At 41.4% G+C, this 18,036-nt stretch overlaps 1 protein-coding gene across 1 annotated transcript in view; it reads right to left on the bottom strand.

The window, feature by feature from the left end:
* thsd7ba (thrombospondin, type I, domain containing 7Ba) overlaps window positions 1–18,036 on the bottom strand; it is an 886,244-nt gene that overhangs the window by 131,384 nt on the left and 736,824 nt on the right. The window contains exon 22 of the mRNA XM_048599575.1: window positions 12,472–12,617. Within this exon, the coding sequence (XP_048455532.1) occupies window positions 12,472–12,617 (146 nt within the window). The remainder of the gene's footprint in view (window positions 1–12,471; window positions 12,618–18,036) is intronic.

Raw genomic sequence — 18,036 nt, 5'->3', positions numbered from 1 at the left:
AGACCCTTCTTCATTTCTGAAGAAGGGTCTAGGCCTGAAACGTCAGCCTTCCTGCTCCTCTGATGCTGCTTGGCCTGCTGTGTTCATCCAGCTCTCAAGAGAAATATCTGGCACCAGGGATCAAAATATGTTTGCCTCCATTCAATAAACCATCAGAACATATTCAAGGAAAATAGGCTTTATATCTTATTCTCTGCTTGGTTGGTTGGGGAACAATGTGAGTTTGGGGTTGGTGGCTTAAGCTGGTCACAAGCTCCACCGTATATTAGGGGGAACAAAAACTCAAACAGCAAGTAACCCTAGGATTGAAAGCTGATTGTATTATATTTATATATATTTGAAGTACAATATTTTCATTTTGTTTTAAATAAAGAAAAATAAAAAGAAAATGCCTCAGTAATTTGTAAGGAAAACTGTCTCTCTCTGAAATCATTAGTTTACTTGCAGAACATGAATAATGACATTGAATGCTGCTTAAAAAGGAACATGGACAAATGTAATGGTACTTTATTAGCAAGGAATTTCATGTAAAATAGAGGGCTGCATGATAGAAATGTAACATTTTACAGTATTGCACTGACTTGTTATTAAAACAAAATTCTGAATGTAATATTTTGTGATTTATAATGTCCTAAAATTGTGCTACACTATTATGGCAACATCTCATAACACATTCAAATACTAGAATAAGTCAGAAATGTGACATATTTTGTGAAGTACAATATAATTAAAATTAAAAAATGAAACGGATAACATCGTAATGATTCTGTAAACCGTCTTGCCATCTTTTCTGCTGGTTACTCAATTTATATTTCCATGGGTGAACATAGTCAAGAGCACTAACTGCAAACTCTACACATAAAGACAATAAGGATAGCCAGTGCTGGAAATGCATTCACACAATTGTACAAGCGATCTTTCAAGATGAAAATTAACTGATCTATTCTCTGCAATAGCTATCTGATAGCATTTGATGCTGCAACTACGTAAAAACATTCCATTCTCAGAATGCACAACATGTGCCAGTGTTCAAATAAAATTGTAAAACCCCATTTTTGATATCTTTCCAAAAACAGGTTACCACACCCATGAAACCTCCCACATATGCACCACAAAGGAACAGAACACACTGACGAGAACTTACTGTTCCTACATAAAAAACCTATCTACTTCTTTAAAGTAAATAAAGTTATTATCAAACAAGACTACCAGGATATTACAATAACTACTCAAAATTGCAGACTTGATGTCAAACATTTTCATCATTTTACTCACAGAATGTCAACATCACCAGTAAACCCAGCATTTATTTCCCTTTACCAGTTGCTATTGGTAAGGCAATGACGAGCCATCATCTGGAATAACTGAGTGACTTGTTTGACCATTTCAGAGGACAAGTAGATCTGAAGCCACATGTGGGTCAAATTGTGTAAAGCTTCTAAAACTGTAGTTTATTGACACCCAATGGGGTTGTGAAATGAGTTTTTGGGTTCATGACCTCTGAAACAACAATAACTTCCATGGAACTCAGACTGAATGGTAAAAGCTGCAAGGCCCCTTTAAATCCTTGTCCCTTATTGTATTCATGGGCACAACTTAACACACAGGACTTTAAGGCTTGATCACTACTCCAAAAAAACCCTGTAAAATGTTAGTAGTTTGTTCTTCTGAATAAAATCCTGCAGTTTAAACAATTCCCTCAAGACTGAAATTCTCTACCCTACTGCCCTCACTCAGGAGCTAACCACACACCCTTCTACCTGCAAGGTCACACAAAGTCTGAGGCATTAAAATGGGATCACACCAGGGAAACGTTTGGGAAACACTAGTCTAAGGATATCAGGCTGCTTCACATTAATGAACATAGAATCATACAGCATGGAAACAGACCCTTTGATCCAACTGGTTCACTTTGAACATCTTCCCAAATTACACTGGCCCCACCTACTTGTGTTTGGCCAATCTCCCTCCAAACCTTTCCCATTCATATACTTATCCAATGTCTTTTAAATGTTGTTGGAGAAGCTCAGCAGGTCTGGCAGCATCTGTGGAGAGAAATCAGAGTTAGAGTTTCGGGTTGACTGACCCTTCCTCAGAACAAGATGCTGCCAGACCTGTTGAGCTTTTCCAGCAATTTCTATTTTTGTCTCTGATTGACAGCATCCGCAGTTCTTTTGGGTTTTTTTTCAAATGTTGTAACTGTACCTGCATCCATCACTTCTTCTGGCAGTTTATTTGACATACGAGCCACTCTCTGTGTAAAAAGGTTTCACCTCTTGTCCTTTTTAAAACTTTCTTCTCTTAACTTAAAAATTTCCCCTCTAGTTTTGAACTCACACACATCTGTTAAAAGTCCTTGGCTATTCACCTTATTTATGCCCCTCATGATTTCATAAACCTCTATAAGGTTAGCCCCTCAACCTCCTACAGTCAGTGAAAAATGTTCCAGCCTATCCAGGCTATATTTGCAACCTGCATAAAATTCCAGATTTCATTTAAATTAGTGAATAAACTCCATCACCTGAAATAGTAGGATCTGACAGCATGCCTCCATTTCCTTATCAATCAAATAACATAATCATTATGTTGGCATAGACATTCACATTAAACTCATATTTACATTAAACTACATTCACATTAAACTGGTACGACAGATAAACAGTATTCACAGTACATAGCATCTCTACAGTGCAGATAGAGGCCATTTGGCCCATCAAGCCTGCACTAACCATCCAAAGAGCATCCCAATCAAACCCACCCCATCACCCCATCCCTGTAACCCCACATTACACTACAGGCCAATTTAGAAATCCACCCAACCTATGCATCTTTGGACTATGGGAGGTGACCAAGCACCCAACAGAAATCTGCACAGACACAGGGAGAACACGAAAACTCCAAACAGACAGTCACCCAAAGCTGGAAACAAATCCAGGTCCCTTGCACTCTGAGGCAGCACTGCTAACCACAATCCTAACCCCTATCTTCTTTGTGGCCTTGTTTACCTCCATCTCTTAAACCCATCCAGTTTCACAGCCCTCCAAAATCTTCATCCGGAGTGACTTACTAGACCTACTAATGCCATTCGAGAAGGCACTTAAGAGCCATACACATTTTTTGTGGGTCTGGAGCTACAGTTCGGCCACACTTGGCGATCTATCCTTCCCTAAAGGGAAAGTTTCCTGAGGGCATTAGTGAATCATTTAGGTTTTAAAGCAATTGACAATCGCTTCATGGTCATCATTAGATGGCTTTTGAAAAAAAAAATCATGTCTTACCAACTTGATAGAATTCTTTGAGGAAGTGACAAAGTTGATAGATGAGGGAAGGTCTGTGGATGTCATATACGTGGACTTCAGTAAGGGGGTTGATAAGGTTCCCCATGGTAGGCTGATGGAGAAAGTGAAGTCACATGGGGTCCAGGGTGTACTAGCTAGATGGATAGAGAACTGGCTAGGCAACAGGAGACAGACAGTTGTAGTGGAAGGGAGTTTCTTAAAATGGAGAACTGTGACCAGCGGTGTTCCACAGGAATCCGTGTTGGGACAACTGCTGTTTGTGATATACATAAATGATCTGGAGGAAGGTGTAGATGGTCTGATTAGCAAGTTTGCAGATGACACTAAGATTGGTGGAGTAGCAGATAGTGAAGGGGACTGTCGGAGAATGCAGCAGAATATAGATAGATTGGAGAGTTGGGCAGAGAAATGGCAGGTGGAGTTCAATTCAGGCAAATGCGAGGTGATGCATTTTGGAAGATCCAATTCAAGAGCGAACTATACGGTAAATGGAAAAGCCCTGGGGAAAATTGATGCACAGAGATCTGGGTATTCAGGTCCATTGTACCCTAAAGGTGGCAACACAAGTCGATAGAATGGTCAAGAAGGCATACGGCATGCTTTCATTCATCGGACGGGGTATTGAGTACAAGAGTTGGCGGATCATGTTACAGTTGTATAGGACTTTGGTTCGACCACATTTGGAATACTGCGTACAGTTCTGGTCGCCACATTATCAAAAGGATGCGGATGCTTTGGAGAGGGTGCAGAGGAGGTTCACCAGGATGTTGCCTGGTATGGAGGGCGCTAGCTATGAAGAGAGGTTGAGTAGATTAGGATTATTTACATTAGAAAGACGGAGGTTGAGGGGGACCTGATTGAGGTCTACAAAATCATGAGAGGTATAGACAGGATGGATAGCAAGAAGCTTTTTACCAGAGTGGGGGACTCAATTACTAGGGGTCATGATTTCCAGGTGTGAGGAGAAAAGTTTAAGGGAGATATGCGTGGAAAGTTAATTACACAGATGGTGGTGAATGCCTGGAACGCGTTGCCAGCGGAGGTGGTAGAGGCGGGCACAATAGCATCATTTAAGATGTATCTAGACAGATACATAAATGGGCAGGGAGCAGAGGGATACAGATCCTTAGAAAATAGGCGACAGGTTTAGATAGAGGATCTGGATCAGCGCAGGCTTGGAGGGCCGAAGGGCCTGTTCCTGTGCTGTAATTTTCTTTGCTCTTTGTTCTTTATTAGATTTTTAATTTCAGATTTTCTCCTGAATTCAAAATCCACCATTAGTCCTGGTGGGATTTGAACCCAGTTTCCTGGATTATGACATTAGCAACAATATCACTAGGCCTTACGCAGTTCTGATTTTAATTGCTCCACATTGGCAACTGTGATTTTAATTCCTACACTCTAACATCAAGAACTACCTCTCTACACCTTTCTACCTCTTTAGCCTCCTTAATTACCCCTTTAAAAACTTAAGCTTTTAGTATCTGTTCCAATATCGAATATGCTTCTGTGAAACACCTCGATCATTTGGTTATTTTGAAGGTGGCATATGAATGCAGGTAGTTGTTATTACTGCTGCATCTGAATGAAATATTTTCAGAGATAATGACCACATTATTCACAGGGAGGTGAGGAGGCAAGATTGGAGGAGCTCTAAATTGGAAATCTGAAGTTTTTAAATTTTCAGACATGTTTTATGTTTTTCCCATAGATTTCCAGTCTGACGGACAGTCTGATTAACACATTGATTCTCTGTCAAAATGGAAATACTTGTATAACAAGGCCTTGGTTGTGGAGCAAACATGAGGATAGGAGTGAGGATGAGGGGAGATCACTTTTGGAGATAAGATTCTGGTTGAGGCTCAAGATAGTGGTCATGGAAGAGGAGAGATTTGTTAGGGGGTGGGGGAAATAGTTCATGGTTAGCGTTGTAGAGGGGTGAAGATCAAGGTCAGGGAGAGGTAGTGGTCAGGGAAACAGTATGGCTGATGGGAAATGGGAAAACAGCATGACCTAAGGAGGAAAGGTCACTTGAGTATTGTCAGTTGGGAAGATGGGAAAGGTAAGTAGAAGTTATGCAGGATCAAGGGTATAATGGTGAGGTAAGTTCATGGGGAGGGGGACATGTGGAAGCAGAAGTACGGTTGAAAAAGAAAGGTCATCTCTGGTGGGGGCGGGGTGAAAATAGTGTGAACGTGTGGGGTAAGGGAAAACACAGACATGTGGTGAGATCAGAATTGCCAAGGATGGGCAGGTTGAGTGCAGTTTGTAATTGTGGAAATAGAAGCAGCTTAGTTTGCAGGGTGTGAAGGATAGAGTCATACTGCTGCTTCTATGAAGACCTCTTAATGGGGCTAACCCATTTCACTTCCTTACAGCTGCCTGTTTCACTGAAGATCTGCCAAACAGCCAAGATGAGATAGATTCACAAAACAGAAATTTCTGGAGAAACTCAGCTGGTCTGACAGGATCTGTGGAAAGAGAAGCAGAGTTAACATTTCAAGTTATTACGATTTTTCTTTGCGTTCTGCTGTCAAATTAACATTAATTTTATTTCTCTCTCCACAAAGGTTGCCAGATCTGCTGAGTTTCTTCAGCGTTTCTGTTTTTATTTTAGGTCTCGAAAATCTGTATTACTTTGCTTTTATTTAAGTTGGAGACATTTGAAACTTTGCACATATGAACTTCTCATCCCACCTGAATCCATCAGTTCTTTCAGATCAAATCACTTCCAAACTGTTGCTGAAATAATCTCATCTTTTTGTCATATCGACTAACCATTGAAATCATTACAAGAAATGAAAACTTACATGATATACTGTGAGCCACAAGCCGGTGAACAAAAAAATCAAAACCTTCCCAATTTAAGTGCTTTTTTATTGACTATTCTTGATGAAAGAATTGCTGTTCAGATCCTGCTTGCCTTTTGATTAAATTTAACCGATCTTATACTCCTCCATTGTCTTGGCAATTTTCTCCCCTCCTCTACAGGTTTGTAGATCTATCAAATGCTTTTGCACAGGAACAAGCCACCTAATGCAACAAGTATATGCCAGTGCCTTCCTTCAAAAACATTCCGCTATCAAACCTCATACTCCTTCTTGCCTACAACATTTCTCTATGTCAAACAACTATAGAATTCAATTTGGTACAACCTGCAAATGTTGCTTCAATTCTGGCAGCAAAGAATTCCACATTTTAGTCATCTTCTATGTCAAGAATTTTTCTAAAGTTTCTATTTAATTCTTTTTGTTCAAATTATTGCAAATATGTGGCTTCTGAATCATGCCTTTTCCTGCTGGAATTTCAATATGGCCTTCCTCCCCTACAGGCATGTGGTCTTACAGCTGGATTTCACACTAGGACAGGCTCACCACACCACAGTATGAATATCGAAGGTGGACGTGCCTTTGTTGAGCTGCTGCATCCAACTTTAATTTTGCAGGCAAAGGCTCTTTAAGTAGTGTGAGATAGCACTTCTGTCTGTCTCCAAGAGGAAGCATCATATAATAGAACTGTTAACCTCTCAGAGGCCTGAAACTCTACACATTGGTAATGTTGACCAAGTGGCCAGTGGCAGTGCTGCACCTAGGCTATAAAAATGACATTGAGCATTGACCTGGATATTCAAGTAAATCCAGGATCTGATTGGAGCCAAACTATCAGACTCTGGCGAGGGAGGATGAATGTTGGAAAGGGAATCAGTGAAGGGGGCAGTTAGGTATACACGAAGAGGCAAAACCGAAGGAAGGGACCTCTGATTGGAGCCTGGCAAGGGGCACCATCTCCATTTTAACTGGTCAGCTGCTCGCAGAGTTAAACTTGCCAGCCTGCACATTGAGTGCCAGCCTCTTCCACCAGCCATTAATGAGGCCCCTAACTGGGCATTATTTGTCCACTAGGAAGCTTCAATTCAGTCAAGGGCAGGTGACCATAGCAATGTCTCTTTGCAGGACGTGAAATTGTGATGAAGGGAGCAGAAATGGGCAGTGACAGGTGGGCCGGTGTCCATCCCCCTGCTTTCTTACCTGCAGCTAGCCCTTAAAATTCAGTCCTTAACATGTCAGCTTCAATTGTAAACTATGAAGCTGCTTCAACCCAGCATTACTGAGTGCAGAACAAGTCCAGCATCTGCTTGGTCCCCTCAGTTCATCAGTAGATAAACACATTGAAATATCCACATCCTTCAGGGCTACATTTTCCAACTACAACAGTTTTCTTCAAGAAGAAAAACTGTGTAAAGGTAACTTTGTGCCTCATTCTCCCCAGTGTTTAATACATTGGAGCTGGGGAAAACGAACTTCTTTTTAGATTCAGAAAGAAATAGATATCAGTTTCAAGCCCACCAACTCCCACAGCTACCTAGACTACACCTCCTCTCACTGACCTTCCTGCAAAAATGCAATCCCTTATTCCCAATTCCTCTGCCTCCGCTGTGTCTGCTCCCAAGATTGGGCATTCCACTCCCAAACATCCCAGGTGTCCTCTTATTTCAAGGACCGCAACATCCCCCCTTCAGTGGTTGGAAATGCTCTCGACCGCATCTCTTGCATTTCCCGCCCTCACATCCCCTCCCCGCAACAAAAACAAAGACGGAATTCCCCTTGTCCTCACGTATCACCCCACTAACCTCCGTATTCAACGTATCATTCTCCGCCACTTCCGCCACCTGCAATCTGACCCCACAACCAAAGATATATTTCCCTCCCCACCCCAATCTGCCTTCCGGATGGACTGCTCTCTCTGTGACTCCCTCGTCCGCTCCACACTCCCCACTAGCCCCACCACACCTGGCCCTTTCCCTGCAACCTCTGCTGCATCTGCTGCTCCCGATGTGGCCTCCTCTACGTCGGTGAGACCAAGTAGAGGGTTGGAGACCACTTTGTACAGCACCTGCGTTCTGTTCACGACAAATGACAACACGTTCCAGTCGTGAACCACTTCAACTCCCCTTCACCCTCCTACATGTCCATCCTGGGCCTCCTCCAGTGTCACAATGACGCCACTCGGAAACCCAATGGTCTCAATGTGGACTTTACTTGTTTCAAAATCTCTCCACCCCCGGCCTCATCCCATGACCAACCCTCCCTCTCATCCCCACCTCTTTGACCTGTCTGTCTTCTCTCCCACCTATCCACTCCTCCCACCTCACTGACCAATCCCCACCACTGCCCACCTGCACTCACCTATCACCATCCCACCTATCTTCCCCAGCCCCACCCCTCCTCTCTCTATCAATTTCAGAGCTCCCTTCCCCCTCCCTATTTCTGAAGAAGGGTCCCAACACAAAACGTCAGCTTTCCTGCTCCTCTGATGCTGCCTGGCATCAGCATTGATGTTAAGCTAACTGGCCTGTAGTTTCTTATTTTGTGCTTCCATCTTTCTTAAATAGGGCAATTATCTTTGCTACTTTTCAATCTATGGGATCTTTCCTGATAAAGGGAACCTTGGAAAATTAACACCAATGCATCTACTAGCTCATTAGCTACTCTATAATGAAGTCCATCTAGACCCAAAGACCTGACATTTTATAGTTTACCTAGTATCACTTTCCATGTGATTGTAACCTCCTTTCTCCCTTCCACCTTCTGAGTTACAGGTATTGCTGGAATAATTTTCAGATTCTGTAGTGAAAACCAAGGCAAGATATTTATATTCTGAGGAAGTTCTGAAGAAGGATAACTGGACCCGAAACATTTACTCTGATTTGTCTCCACAGATGCTGCCAGGCCTGTTAAGCTTTTTCCAGCAATTTCTGTTTTTGGTTCTGATTTCCAGCATCTGCTGTTCTTTTGGTTTTTATAAAGCAAAATATTTGTTCATTTCTTCTATCATTTCCTTATTATCTCTAATTAATTCCCTATCCTCACTTTGTAGAGGGCCAGGGAACTGAGCACACATGTGCAGGATATAGTAACTGTGGTTTCTCTCCAGTTTCACAAAGATGGAATGGAATGCCTTTGTAAATAAAGTCTACTGGCTAAACTGTGGGATCCACAATGGCTACATGTATGGGGTCTATCACATCTTGCATCTGGGGGACTGCACCAATGACTTTGAATCCTTTGGCTCACTTAGTCTGACTGGTTAGATCACAGTACTAATGGATGTCTTGGTTAGCCTTCCTGAAGCTGACATTGGTCATGACTTTGATACATTTTGGATTCCAAAGGGAATTCAGTAGTAGATGTAAATGTTGAGAAAATGACTAACGCCTTTATTACAAACAATGGTGCACACATATGTGCCTCAAGCATTTATTCATTCAGGAAGCCATGGTCCATCTAGTGTGTTTTGTACTCTTTTAGGAGTGCTGCTATGTTGTGATTCCCTTTCCCTGCCATTTGCAATAGAGGAAGGCTGTTAACTTAGCTGCCCAATGACCTGAAAGGACTTGGTGGTCACACTCTGATTGTTTGAGGATAGCCGTCACCAGGCATTCTTTACAGCTCCTGCACAGGTACAATAGATGCTGAATTTCCAGCTTCTATTGCTTTACTAACAACCTCACAGGAACATCATCAGCCTGGGCTCAGCAAGGGCCTGGCCTCTCACAGCCTTCCAAATGTCAGTGGCCATGTCTTTCTCAGTCTACTGTCGGCTGCTCCTGAGCTTGTGATGTTCTCACAAGTTTTTAACCTTAAACCTAAGCTCAAGCACACACCCACCAGTGAAAGGGTATCTGAACTAGTAGAGAGTGCAAAGGAATGATGTGGCTGTGTACCCTCTGAGGCACTTTCCTCCTCCACTTTCTGAGATTTAAATAACTGTGCCCCGGAAATGCCAATTTTCATTTCATGTGATTGACTTGCATGAGAAAACAGAAAGATCATAGGGTTCTACACTTCCAAATGTAACTCTCTAGAATTGGCTTGAGTTCTGAGCAATCCAATTACAATGGAGAACACAGGAACACGATCCCTTGTGTTCATCGAAGGTGTCCTCATGCCTAATCATTAGGGTACAGACCCTCTCCTGCCTGCAGCCCTGCTTTTCCATCTGCAATGGAGCAGACAGCATGCTACCCTGCCAGTTCCAGACCATCCTCCTCCAACGGCATTAGTAGGTGAGAAATGGCACTCTGCCATCAATCTGGCTCCTTTATTTCCCATTGTGAACCCTCATCTCCTGAAGAAACAAAGAAGAGGAATATCAGTTGTTTCAGAATGCCATGAAGAAGAATGTCAATCATCCCAAAATAACAGGAACAACACTTGAACAGCTGGCATCTGACCTCTTCGTTTTGGTCCCACTTGAAAGCATCTGACATCTGGCCCCAGAAATGACATTGCAAAATAGCCAGACTTTTATCACTTGCCTGAGCAGCATCTATTTCTTCCACTGGATATAGTGCAGTCTCACTCAATTACCACTGACATGGTTGGCCTTACTTAATAAGGGAACCATGCTGCAGAGTACTCACTCTGGTGTAGTGAAGATGGTCATTGAAGTACTTCTGGCTTTGAGTTTCTCCCAATGAATCCATGGTCATTGATCTTCCTTATGACCTTCGACAAGGCTTGCTTGTTTAGGTGTCCTCCTTCTGCCCTGTGGAACAAGGCCTTCTGACTTTCCTGAGAAGCCTGGAGCCATCAATGAAATGCAAGGCCACCCTTAAGTCTTCATTATTCCTGCTTTCAGGCCTGATATCCATTCCTTACCTCTTCATGTAGATATCCCTGCCATTAAATTTTTACACTTCTGCTCCATGCACTTTTTTTACAAAACTCAAAATGCCAAAGAACATTTTATGGCTTTAACTAACTGTGTTCAAATCCAAAATCAAGTTAAGAAATTGTGGGTATCCCTTTTTAATTAGTGAAAATATATGTTCCAGCAAAAATTCTGAGTAAAAATTATTCAAACAATGCAAATTTTAACTTGTAGAAGAATTGTGAAATTGTGGCCAGAGCTTCTGTTATTTAATCTCTGATATTTTTCAACAGTCAAGCGTATATATCATCAGGTAATTGGTGCATTGAGTACAAAATTTGAATTATTTCAAAATTAGTTATGTTTCTACAGTTATCTGTATCTAATCAGCCCAGCATGGTGGCTCAGTGGTTAGTACTGCTGCCTTACATCACCAAAGACCTGGGTTTGTTTCTACTCTTAGATGATTGTGTGGAGTTTGCATATTCTGCCCGTGTATGCGTGGATTTCCTACGGGTGCTCCGGTTTCCTCTCACAATCTAAAAATGTGCAGGTGAGGTGAATTGGCTGTGCTAAATTGCCCATAGTGTACAGGAATGTGCAAGCTAGGTGTCAAGGTCAGAAATCACATGACACCAGGTTACAGTCCAACAGGTCCAACCTGGTGTCATGTGATTTCTGACCTTGTCCATTCCAGTCCAACACCAGCACCTCCACATCAAGCTAGATGGATTAGCCATGGGGAATGCAGGTTTACAGGGGTAGGATAGGGGAGTGGATCTGGGTGGGATGCTGCTCGGAGAGTCAGTATGGACTTGATGGGCCAAATAGCCTGCTTCCACACTCTAGGGATTCTATGATTCTATCTCTGACACTTGTTCCAGACTTTTTCAGTTCATCTATATTCTCCTTTCCATGATCAAAGTAAAATCTCATGCAAAATATTTAATTAGGGGTTTGGAAATTTTAACTGTTACTGGTTTAAACTTTTGCACATTAACAGAATGCTCCCACGTTTGGGCACTCTCCTTCATCCATCCATCAATCTATTGGTTCCAGTGGAATGTTGAGTTCTTGACTCACAAAGGAAAATAGGATCTCCTTTGGTGACATCCATTTGTTTACTGATTGGTTCTTGTGAAAGAAATGCCATGCTGATGTAAAGCAATTAATTCTCAAAAGAAGATGAGGAGAGGTAACTACAAAACAAAGATTGATATTTTGAATGCCTCTTATAAGTTTAATTTCCTGCCAATCAAGGCAGGTAACTAGCATCAGTCACACAGACGTCTCAAGCTTGCACTTTTCAGCAAAAAAATAATGCCAAGTGGTGTGGATTTTGTAAAAGAAGGGATAGCTTCAGCCTAAATGAATAAAAAAGTCTTTACTTTGATCCTTTAACTGTTAATATCCTTCCTCTTTTCAGCAACAGTTTACATTGGTCAGACTGCAACCATGTATACCTGCACAAAATAGTTTTGCAGTCCTGAGACAAGCTATAAAAATGTGAGAATCTTACCTCAACTTTACATGCAGACCATTCACCAAACTCCCAGCTATAACATGGCTTAATAAGGCAAGGTCGGTATTGAACTAGCTGAGAGGAACAGGGTCTTCCCTCTCCATGGGTCTTTTGTAGTACATGCCTATCACGCTTCATTCGACCTAAAAAAGTAAATGAATGATTTTCATACTAGGCAGCATGTCAAATGGGTTTGATGTTGGAATACATATGTATTAAAGCAAATTTGGACATAGTTGTTACTTTCAAAACATACAAACGAAGTCAGAAAATAATTAGAATATTAACAATAGCTAATGATTATATTAAATCTGAAAACCAAGCATTTTGATTGTAATGGCCTGGATTTTGCACATCTGCATTCACCATTTAAACCAACAGCATTTTTCAGAGTTTGGACATGTGCAGAACAACACGGAAATCCAGAAGCTGTTGTCAGTGAGTTTGCATTCATTCATAAAATATGCTGAGAAAGTTCCAACAGACTGCAATCCTTATTGCAAATATGGATTGATTAGAATTTCCACTCATACATCATACATCGCTAAAACACTGGAAAATATTGCACTTTGTTGAATAAAGTGAAACTGAATTTAACGAAATACAAACTTCCCAATTATTGCTAAAAGCCATCAATGCCCCCGAAAAGCTATTCTTTTGATGTTGGAAGTCAAACTTGTTGGCATTGATTAAAAATTTCACATATTTTAGAAAATGTTTTGCTTTTAAGGTCTGTGTATCTTTATTTTAGCATATATTTTCAAGAAGTCTGAATTTTCTTGTATAAGCTATTGTAAATAAATGGAGGTAGGAGTGTAGGACTTTAACTGTTCTTAACTTCTAGGTTTCTCGGTGCGTTACTATTTCTGTTTGCTTGATTGCCTGCTTGCTTGCTGACACCACTGCTGTGACACATCAACTCATCTCTTGACTTGTTGCTAAACTGCCATTCAAAGAGGGGAAAGCCATATCATGAAGATCACTAGATGTCTGTGGGTAGTGTCATACCTCACTGGGTATTATGCTGAAGATTAAGCCCTGGCTTTTCCAGAATTACCACAGAGTTTAAAGATTTTATCAAAGTTCACAAAATTCCCCCAACTTATCTGTCTTTTTAGGTCCAGGCTGATAGAAAGCACAGTCCATATATCTGCACTAAACAAAAATTAATATCCATTACACATAAATAGCCATTGAGTTGTACAATATGGAAACAGACTCTTCAGACCAACCTGTCCATGTCGACCAGATATCCTAAACTAATCTAGTCCCATTTGCCAGTGTTTGGCCTATATCCCTTTTAACCCTTCCAATTCATGTATCCATCTGGATACTTTTCAAATCTTATTACTGTACCAGCCTCCACCACTTCATCTGCAGTTCATTCCAAACATGCACCACCCTCTGTGTGAAAAAGTTGCCCCTTAGATCCCTGTTAAATCTTTCCCTTCTCACTTTAAACCTATGCTCTCTAGTTTTAGATGCCCCTACCCTGGGAAAAAAGACCTTAGCTATTCACCCGATCTATGCCACTCATTATTTTATAAACCTCTATAAGGTCATCCCTCAATCTCTGACCCTCCAGGGAAAATAGCCCCAGCCTATTCAGCCTCTCCCTATAGCTCAAACCCTTCAACCCTCAGCAACATTCTTGTAAATCTTTTCTGCACCCTTTTAAGTTACTATGAACTGTTGACATATAAACTACAAGTTAAAACCCTAATTCCCTTAAAGGTAACCAATAGATATGCACATAGACAGTCAGAGATGGACAACAAAGCATTGGTGTTATGGGTGAAGGGACAAACTGGAAAGACAGTCCAAAGCATTTGCTGAACTGCTTCTTTTGGCTTGCCAGGACTTGTTGCTCCTTAACCTCTCTTCTTCAGGTACTTCCACTTGCTTGCAGGAGGCACAGTGTAACTGGTTCAAGCATCTGATTTACTGCTTAAAAGCTACAGCTTTCAATATCTGGTGAGGGAAAATAAAGTGCCCCTCTTCAAACTTTAGCAATTTTTACCACAAAGGAAGGAACAGATCTTGCCTTACAGAGGTCTGAGCGACTACTGGCTAGACCATTCACTCACAGCTGTGCAGTTACCTGAGAGCCTGTCACATAGTTGTTCGCAGACAGACGCATTTAGCATCAACAACTGGTCAGAACTCAACAAAGCAATCAGCTACTTGTGGCTGACTAAATCTCCCTTCTTATACGTCTCCTGACTTGAGCTCATCCACAGTAAGCCCACCCATACTGATTGATGAAATAGCTGACTAAAGTGCACTTACAATAGCTTTTACAAAATGCAGTAATCCAATAAACCATCTTGGTTTTTAAAACAGTCCTTTCACCTTGTCAGTCCACAAGCAAAATACAGAAAAATTAAAAAAAAAGGTCTCTACAATAGCTTCCTTCAAGGTAAATCCCATTGATTCACTACTAATTGCAACATTTAGATCAATGGTTTGATATTTAACATGCAGGCTTGTTTCTTGGTTGACCTGACCACCTAGCAATTAAAACCCAAATTGTTCATTGCAGATTTTAGATCTATATGACTGTGAATGTTGAAGGCTAAGTGTCCCTCATGCTATGTTTTATGCTACTATTATGGACAGCATTTTAAGAAAGGATAACATTGCCTTTGTCACTGAAGAAACAGTCTCTAAGCTATTTGATTTATGTAGGATATCAGTGGTCTTTGAATTACATGCAATCCACTCCCCAAACAGCTGGCTGACATCATTTTACAAGTTTAGTCGATACTGTTGATAAGTGAGATTTTAAAGCAAAATGGTGGCAAGTTTTCTTTGATATTTATACAGACTATCCAATTTAGAGACACCTGGAGCTGAATATCAGCATATTTTGGCAAAGTGGCACTTTTTGTTGAATTTCATGGAGGATTTCTCTCTGTGAGGATTCATGTTTTCTGAAGATGTTATCCCAAATGTATGTCTTCCGTATCCCTGTAACAGACCCTCTCATCTGATGCTAGCCTGATTCTCCTACTCACCGTAACCAGAAGCACTTGCCACTGCTGGGATATCTCAGGATTCCTACTGCCAGTGCCATCTTTAAAAGGCTGTTTTGCATTCAGTCAAGCACTGTCAGTCTGGCTCTGTCCTGCACAGGTTGTGACTTTACCTCCAAACATAGCAGGTTGGGAGGAATTGGAGGAGATGGTGGATGGGGTGGTGAAGAGGCCGGACATTTTCTTCCCATAATACCAGCAGAAAAGACCATGACACCAGACCCTAGCAATGTGGTCCAAAATTGCCACCCTGGTTAGTGCAGTTCCATTATCTGGATAAAACCTAAGCACTAGCAGTTCTGCTAGTGAAAGTGCCACCATCTTCTCCCTGCTATCTCATAATCACAACATTTCCCACCAAGGCTCATGCTCTGTTACTGTCACTTTTGCCTGCAACATCTTCCCTCACTCACTCCTACCCATGTCACTAACGCTCCATGCCCTCTTCACTGCCTGCTCACTCACACAGCACATCTCTCCACTTTTCCTCCCCCTGCACCTGCACTAATAGCTGTGCCCACCCACCTTGTCTCACTCAATTCCTCCCTTTTAGTCATTCCAGGATAAAACAACTCATGATAGACAGAGCGAAGACATATGGCGGGATGTCTGACATTCGGCTCCCCAACCCCTTTGAGGACAGAAACCTGACCCTGACTGCCTTGAACAGATGAGCGATTGTGCCTAAGCGCTAGTCTGATATCAGAGGCTGCCCTTGATTTACTGTATGGGCGCCTCCTGAATGAAGGGTTGACCGTACCACCTAGAACAATAAAGCAAACAACTAAAGCCAAAGTGAACCATCTTCGGGTTCAATTTACAAATTTCTATTTTTGGTATGTTAATATAAACAAGAAACAATTTAAGCATCAATCATGAGTTAATAGACATGTTGTTTACACAGATTTTATTCCAATAAAAGCACCAATATGGATGATATGCAAGATAAGTATCATAGGAAGTGAAAATGCAGTCAGGACGATAGCAGAAATGGGGCATATAAATGAGCAACAATGTAGATATATTAAATCAACCTGTTCACACCTCTGGAACACATGGGATTTGAACCTAGGCCCCTTTGCCCAGAGGTAGGAACACTAGCGCAGAGCCCACCTAGTGACTGTTTAAACCCAGCACCACTAATTCAAATGTGAAATCAACCAGCCATCAATAGTGATGACAGAATACGTTAGTGATTTTTATCAACCTCTGAGATGTGTTAAATTGATGTGCTTAGATATTGAGTTCTTATATACAAATGAGGCTTTCTACCTTCTGTGTGTTTAGCACATTGACATCAAGAAAAATGTCAGAGAAGAATCTATTCTTAGAGAACATGGTTACATATGCATAATAAATAAGACATATGATTTTCTGGGTTTATTCTGTCAAAAATGAAAGGGGGCATACATAAGTTTTAAGAAACTGATGACAGACAGAGCACTCAAAGAATGCAAAGCTAGCAGGAAAGAACTCGTACAAGAAATAAGGAGGGCTAAAAGGAGTCATGAAATGTCTTTCGTAAACAGGATTAAGGAAAATCCCAAGGCATTTTATATGTACATAAGAAGCAAGAGGGTAGCTAGGGAAAGGGTATGTCCACTCAAGGACAAATGAGAGAATTTTTGTGTACAGATAGAGGATATGGGCAATGTCCTCAACAAATACTTTGCATTGGTATCCACAAAGAAGAAGGATATGGAGGATGGCGAGTCACGGGAGGGGGATGTTGATTTTCTGGGGCTTGTTGATAGAAAAAAGGAGGTAAGTGTTGGATGTTTTAAAAAGCATTAGGTTAGACAAGTCGCCAGGACCTGATGCGATCTATCGCAGAATGCTAAGGGAGGCAGGTGAGGAAATTTCTGAGGTCTTGTACATAATCTTTGTATCCTCTTTAATCACAGAAGGCATCTCAGAGGACTGGAAAATAGCCAAAGTTGTTCCTTTGTTTAAGACAGCCAACTCAGATAATCCAGGAAATTACAGGCTAGTGAGATTTATCAGGATGTTGCCCAGAATATTAACTATGAGGAGAGATTGGGCAAACGTGGTTTGCTTCCACTTGAACATCAAGAATGAGGGACAACCTGACAGAAATTTACAAAATTATGTGGATAGCATGAATAGTCAGAGTCTTTTTCCCAGGGCAGAAATGTCAATTACTAGGGGACACAGCTTTGAGGTAAAAAGGGGGTAAGTTTAAAGGAGTTGAGAGGAACAAGTTTTTTTTACATAGAGGGTGGTATGTGCCGCCAGCGGAGGTGGTGCAGGCAGATACAATGTTTAAGATGTTTAAGAGGCATCTTGACAAATGCATGAATAGGCAGGAAATGGACAGATACAGACCTTGTAAAGACAAAAGGTTTTTAGTTTAGAAAGATATTATGTAATGGAGATAGTAGGAACTGCTGATGCTGGAGAATCTGAGATAACAAGGTGTAGAGCTGGATGAACACAGCAGGCCAAGCAGCATCAGAGGAGCAGGAAAGCTGACGTTTCAGGAAGGGTCTAGACCCGAAACGTCAGC

Source organism: Rhincodon typus, chromosome 7 (genome assembly GCF_021869965.1).
Source record: "Rhincodon typus isolate 14 chromosome 7, sRhiTyp1.1, whole genome shotgun sequence".
In the NCBI taxonomy this organism is placed as follows: domain Eukaryota; kingdom Metazoa; phylum Chordata; class Chondrichthyes; order Orectolobiformes; family Rhincodontidae; genus Rhincodon; species Rhincodon typus.
This window is presented reverse-complemented; position numbering and strand designations above follow the sequence as displayed.